Source organism: Haliotis rubra, unplaced genomic scaffold (genome assembly GCF_003918875.1).
Source record: "Haliotis rubra isolate DU_JTF1 unplaced genomic scaffold, ASM391887v1 Scf5, whole genome shotgun sequence".
Taxonomy (NCBI): domain Eukaryota; kingdom Metazoa; phylum Mollusca; class Gastropoda; order Lepetellida; family Haliotidae; genus Haliotis; species Haliotis rubra.
In genome coordinates, this window is record NW_025767190.1 from 1,111,613 (window position 1) to 1,119,139 (window position 7,527).

Sequence of the window (7,527 nt, forward strand, 5' to 3'; positions counted from 1 at the left end):
TAAAACTGGGACAGAGAACAGAAGTCCCTCCTTGATTGCTATGGTCGGTCGTCCAAATGAACCCCTCTTTGACCCCTCAAAATGACGAAGAATGATGATAATTTTATGTACATGTATATCTAACTTCTTTATTCTGTGAAAGGCGACGTTTCGACATAGATTGTAATGTCGTGGTCAAGACGCCTTGTCTATATTAGGTCGTCCAAATTAACCCCTTCTTGACCCCTAAAAATACCTCCCACAGAAAATACCCCCCACAGAAAATATCTCCCAAAGTTGTGGAACACCTAGACTAACAACTAGTCACTGAAATGAACATATTTTACTGAAAAAAGTTCATAGTAAAACAAAAATAAAATATAATGAAAAGGAGCCCAGAGACTTTCTTCATTTTCAGAAGCTGAGGAAATCTAGACTTGCCACATTTTCTAGACTTGCGTTGGCTTTCTTGGATATATTTGCTTCAGGGTCTGAACGACAGACTGGACAACCATACAGGTATCAGTGAAACATACCATGTGGCACTGTACACGTCATACATGGCCGTGAAGACGCCGTGTCTCATTCCCTTGACATAACCAACTGATGAGCGTTTGTATAGTCGTCGGATAGTATACTTCAGTAGATCGTTCCAGAACCTACTAAACCAGAATAGCTGGACAGCCGCAGTAAAACTGTACGAGGGGTGAAAAGTCATCTACAAGGGTTTGTTTTTTTCAATCGAGGTATAAAAGGTAACTAGGATGTCCTTCATGTTTATGTAGTTAAGGTTATATACATGGTTATCATTGAAACAAATGTGCCTGAGCATATTTCAAGTTTAATTATTGTTTGCTGTTAATTGTGTGCATTGATAATTGTGTTTATAGATGAAAACGACCCTTTTGACAAGTCTTTATGTTCATTGTGTATTATGTTCAACATCGAGTAACAGCCCGTTGGTGCAAGTAAATTATCACTGGTAATTACAGTTACAATATCAGAACGTATGTGTGTCGGTTGTGAATACTGAAAGACTAACTTTCGTCAAAATATCTCTTTAAATGTTTTGACCACCTTGCGTTGTGAGGTATCTAGTCTACAATACACTCTCAACACGCAACAAGTATATCTTCGATTCCCCACATGGGTACAATGTGACACCAGTTCTGGTGTCCCCTACCGTGATATTGCTGGAATATTGCTAAAAACGACGTAATATTATACCTACCTAACTCACTACTTCCGAGCCTGGAATGAATCGGTGGTCATGTGGACAGTGGTCATGAGGGCTGGGTGAAATAACAGACATAGATAATTACTCTTGATTCACTGGGGGTACTTTAATTTCTTGGTATATTTGTGCGTCTCTCCGGATGCGGTATTGTGCGTACTGGACGCACATTTGTGTGGTGCGTAAAACAATGAACCACATCATCTATCCTGGCAGAAGGGCGTGTTGAATTTCTAGGTGAAGAGGAGAGAAACCTCAACGTCATTATTAAGCGTTTAAACGAATTATATGGTTATAAACGTGTTGGTAACAGCCGCGTTTTCAACTTTCAAAAGGACAGTTCAAATGGATCTAGTTTGTTGGGTGAACCATTCAATACCCACCTGGCCCGCTGCGCGCGTGCACGCACGCACACACGTACGCACGCACGCACACTGGATCCGACTATGAGTCTGTTGTGACGTCATCTGGTTGCACATCCTAAATGCCCACAATATCAGCGATCTAGCTCACTCAGGTACAGAAGCTTTTTTGAAGAAGTTAGAGTCTCGCCAATTTACACAATTCAGCGGGATACAAAGAGTACGTGGTTTAGACTACCTGTGTTACCGGACTTCCATTCCTGGAGGCCTTGATACAGCCTGGTTCCCGGGGTCAGCTGCGCTAATGCTTCGACAGCGTCATAGCGTTAGCGCAGAAGACCCCGGGAACCAGGCTGGCAATGATGGCTATGAATGGACTGGAACGCTGAATATGTGTTAGTGATTCGGTGTGTCACTCTCAGAATGTCGACTTATAAAGACCCGGTTTAAAATTGATCTTTAGCAACCCATGCTTGTCATAACGGGATCGAGTGGTCAGGCTCGCTGACACATGTCATCGGATCTTAATTGGGTAGAGCAATGTTCCTGATGTTGAACGCTGGATTGCCTGGTCCAGAGTGGATTATTTTCGGATCGCAGTAGTCAAAATCACCTTGTCTTCACTGACGATAAAACTTGATGCCATTTTAATATTTTTGGATTTGGAGTATATTGCACCATTTGATTGAAAAACAACACCCTCGTAGATGACTTCAAAATCTGATAGAAAATATTGCTTAAAAGTTGGAAAATGATCAAATATGTACTGTTCAATGTAAGAATAAGCGTCTGGAACCAACTAATACCTAGTTTATCGATGGTGTAATGTGCGTACTTATTCTCTTCAGTTTGTGTTAGGCATCGTTTTTCACTTCGCCCCCAGCGTCATTCAGACAGTAATACATATACCCACTGACATCTCTTAAAAACATTCCGCGTGGAACATTGTCACTTTTCATATTGTTGTGTAGCTCTCGTGGTGGACTACCGTTTGTGTTCTGTGTCTTGGACTACTTTTTGTGTTCTGTGTGTTGGAGTATACATAGTATAGTAGTGAAACCCAGTGGAAGTGCACCTCCTGCCAGACTAGAAAGCCCATGTCTCTCTTGGAGGCGAAAAAGAAGCACCACATATCGCAAGCCTTATATATGCGAATCCGAGGCAGTACAGACTCCGCGATACAAACACACATGGAGACAAAAACAGACCCAAGTTCCGAAACACAAACGGGGCCATATATTGTACAACCTAGTGGCACCTATACCATATTGCTTTATTTGAAACTCACTCACTCATGTTTGTCTGTGTGACAGTGTGATGCGATCCATTGGCGGATCCAAGGAAGAAAATTAATACAAAAAGGATAAGCAAAAGCCCACATTTCTTTTATACAGTTCACATTTATTAACAACACCTTTTGACAGTTTTATTTTGATTCATTTATTTAATGCCACACTCAACAATATTCAAGCTATATGATGTTGTCTATAAACAATTGAGTCTGGACCAGACAAGCCTATGATTGACGTCATCAGCATCGATCTGCATACTAGTTAACTGGAGCCACTGACGATAGTGCACGGGAATAGGATCACTGATGTATCTTTCCCTGAGACCTAGAAATAGTAGACATCAACAAGCTTCTCATATACTCTTGCACACACAGTGTAAGGAAATCCAAACTGCACTTTTAAAAAAAAAAGTATGATCCAGTGTAATAAAAACAATTTTCAGTCTTCGATTACAAGAACAGCATCACAGATTAAACTGTGCCCTTTATACCAGATCTACATAATGAGCATCATTATGAAACACTGATCAGAACGTTCTTCCTGAGAGTGGAAAATCTGCATCAGTATGTGGTGATTAAAGTCGTAAATCTTGAATCCAACTTACAACTTATGGTATATCAATGAGTGCTGATATATTTCCAACATCTGGCCTTCGTCAAACATAATCTGAGCCTGTTATGGTCAGAACTATATCTAAATGTTACAATCTAAACCTGCGTTGAAACATGCTGTTTATATGTTTAAAACACTACTTTCCCTCGGGACAATTTAAAATGGAGAGTATCTGCTTTACTTTTATCTATGGCAGCAGTATTAACAGACACACATCAGTTTGACTTGATCTTGTCTTCAGGTTGTTTTCGCTTTCGAACATAAGCCTGATAATAAAAGTTAGAAAATAGAGTAGTCATGGTTATTCCATAAAAAAGGCTATAAAAACAAAAATCATAGTACACAACTCCATAGAGTGATATAGCAAAATCAATAAGAAATTGAATTATCTGCATCTGTGTAAGTTGCTTTCTCCATTGAGGAGGGTTGTTCGGTACCATGGCAGTGAGACCATAGTAGAGGTACAGAACCACATGAACCAGAGAGTTGAGGGATTGGAATACGGCGATGCACGGAAAAGGGAAATATAAGTGGCCGAAGTTAGTGAGTAGCAGCATGCTGGAGTGGTGGTAGACGTGGAGGAAGGAGATCTGGCGCCGACGATGTCGGAGGACCATGAACACGGTGTCCAGAAGTTCAATGACCTTGGTTATGTAGTAAACCCAGAAGACAAAGGTCAGCTCTTCTGATATTTCCTTGGAGTAGAGATGGCCGCTTTTGTAGACCCCACGGATGAAGCCGTAGAACGTGTACATGCTGGTCACACAGCAGGTGAAGTTGTGAAGGATCAGCAGCTGTCGAAGGCAACATTATAACTATTTGAGAGTGACATATATCAAATATATAGGAATATTCTTAATGAATATATAGGCATATGGTGATCTATCCTAGAGCTCCAAGCAATAGCTCTAATCATAAGATCAGGTGGGACAGGATCTTTGTATAAGAAACTTTTACAAGTCTGATTCTGTGAGCATGAATTAAACATCCTGTTGTATGAGTATGTATTAACGGTCTGGTTGTATGAATATGTATTACACGTCTGTTTGTATGAATATGTATTACATGTCTGGTCTTTGAGTATATATTAGACGTCTGTTTGTATGAATATGTATTACACGTCTGGTCTATGAGTATGTATTACATTACATGTCTGTTTGTATGAATATGTATTACATGTCTGGTCTATGAATATGTATTACATGTCTGGTCTATGAATATGTATTACATGTCTGGTCTATGAGTATGTATTACACGTCTGGTCTAAGAATATGTATTACATGTCTGTTTGTATGAATATGTATTACATGTCTGGTCTATGAATATGTATTACATGTCTGGTCTATGAGTATGTATTACACGTCTGTTTGTATGAATATGTATTACATGTCTGGTCTATGAATATGTATTACACGTCTGTTTGTATGAATCTGTATTACATGTCTGGTCTAAGAATATGTATTACATGTCTGTTTGTATGAATATGTATTACATGTCTGGTCTATGAATATGTATTACATGTCTGGTCTATGAGTATGTATTACACGTCTGTTTATATGAATATGTATTACACGTCTGTTTGTATGAATATGTATTACATGTCTGGTCTATGAATATGTATTACATGTCTGGTCTATGAGTATGTATTACACGTCTGTTTATATGAATATGTATTACATGTCTGTTTGTATGAATATGTATTACATGTCTGTATGAATATCTATGTCTGTCTATGAGTATGTATTACACGTCTGTTTGTATGAATATGTATTACATGTCTGGTCTATGAGTATGTATTACACGTCTGTTTGTATGAATATGTATTACATGTCTGTTTGTATGAATATGTATTACATGTTTGGTCTATGAGCATGCATTACATGTCTGGTCTATGAGCATGCATTACATGTCTGGTCTCTGAATATGTATTACATGTCTGGTGTATGAGCATGCATTACATGTCTGGTCTCTGAATATGTATTACATGTCTGGTCTATGAATATGTATTACATTTCTGTTTCTACCAATTTATGTTGGAGAGTAATAAACAGAATACTAAACTCGCGTTCGTGAAATACCAGTTTTATTAAACTCGTTAAAGATTTGGCATCAAACGCGCTTTCGCTCGTTTGATACCAAATCATTAACTCGTTTAATAAAAATGGTATTACACGGAAGGTCGTTTATTATCCTCTATATATTGCATATCTGGTTGTTTTGAATGTTTAGAAAAAAGAAGAATGTGAGAAAAGAATTGTAGAACAGAAGCCTTCACATCTTATAATTTTGTTGCTGCAATAGTTAGTCCATGTAAGAAAAACACTTCCATCCATCACTGATATATATTCTTAATTTACTTACCGGTTTAAGATTCAGTGGTTTGGTCCATTTCTGCCAGTAACCTGAGAAGAATATCATGAGGAGGTAGAGGCAAAATAGAGGAAATGATTGCAAGTTAATAACATAGCGAAGTCCCATCAGAAACCTGACCGTGTCCATCTTGCCTGCTATGACATATAATGCAACCTGATTCACTTGGCCAGAGTTGGGACACGTGGTGTTCTACTGATGAAATGACTGGCTTATAAACTTTTACTGCAGCCAGTTCCCCATTACACTGCGTCTGCTACCACCAATCAAAATCAACAGAAGTGCAATGTTGCACATGACGCAAGTTACCTTTAGGTCAAACATTTTCACTGTCACAAAAGGTCGCCATTACACTACATCTGCTACCACCAATTATAATCATCAGGGTACAATGTTGAAGATGGTAACACAGTAACAATGTCCCAATTATTTATAGTTTCCTTTCTTCTTTGTGTGTAGACATGTAATGGGTCTAATAATGTCCAACAAAATGAAGATATATATTTTTATTACAAATACAGGGGTTGTGTATGTGCTGCTTTAGGGTCACTTAACAGACAGGGTGGATATATGAGCAGTTATAACTGGCTTTATCGACTGCACTGGTTGGTATGTGATATTGCTGAATTCTCCTCCTGATTATTGATGTTTACAACTACATGTTACTAGCTGAATTACATGGAATATTAACACCAAGGCCCGACACCTGCAAAGCCAAACACATATCAGCTGATAAACCTCCATGTTCAGCTGTTTACATGTTGTATTAAAAAACTCTGTTAAACCTGGCAATCAATATAGATAATAAAGATAGATAATTAATATTAATTAATTATTATTATGAATTAATGAGGGTGAAGGAACTATGAGGACAAAGTCTGATAGGAATCAACATATTTCACAACACTGGTGAATGGTAAGGGGCCATTCATAATTTATGGTAGGGTGTGTTATGGTAGGGGGTCATTGATTTTGTATTTTGTACATGGCATGCGGGCGTTGTCACTTTGTACATAAAATTTAGATGAGGGTGGGGGTGGGGTGGGGTCATTCAAATTGTACATGCTTCTCCATCAAATCATCATATCACAGAGAGAGAGGGAGAGAGAGAGAGAGACAATGGCGATTGCTCGGTAGCCAATAAGATGCGCTAAACTAGGTAGCTTAAAGGTCACATGCAACCAAAAAATCAAACATAATTAAAACACAATTATCACTTATTCATGACATATAATATACATTGCTGGTTATGAAAAAACATATAAACAAAATTATAAGCGTACAATCGCAAATCTATGGTGGCTCATTCGGGCCATCGCTTTATCGCCCTGAAGAAATCTAGGCGATATCGCGACAAAGCGATAGTACGACACGATATTGCGATATGGCGACACGATATAGCGATATTGCGATATAGCCAAAGATGAAATAGCGATAACACGACACGACATGACGATAACAAGACACGATATAGCGATAACAAGACACGAAATGGCAACAACTCGACACGACATTGCGATAACACGACACGAAATGGCGATAACACGACACGAAATGGCGATAACACGACACGAAATGGCGATAACACGACACGAAATGGCGATAAAAAGACACGAAAAGGCGATAAAAAGAGGCGACATTGCGATATAGCGATAACGCGAAAAGGCGATATTGCGAT

The 7,527-nt window shown here is 38.7% G+C and overlaps 1 protein-coding gene across 1 annotated transcript; it reads right to left on the reverse strand.

Annotated features, from left to right (window-relative positions):
• On the reverse strand, positions 1-6,593 carry LOC124291798 (elongation of very long chain fatty acids protein 5-like). The gene is made up of 3 exons (XM_046728867.1): positions 5,841-6,593; positions 492-4,273; positions 1-287 (listed from the first exon to the last, which is right to left on the reverse strand). Exons 1-2 carry the CDS (start codon positions 5,976-5,978, stop codon positions 3,695-3,697), a joined length of 717 nt encoding a protein of 238 aa, XP_046584823.1. The 5' UTR covers positions 5,979-6,593; the 3' UTR covers positions 1-287; positions 492-3,694.
• Between the last annotated feature and the right edge of the window lie 934 nt (positions 6,594-7,527).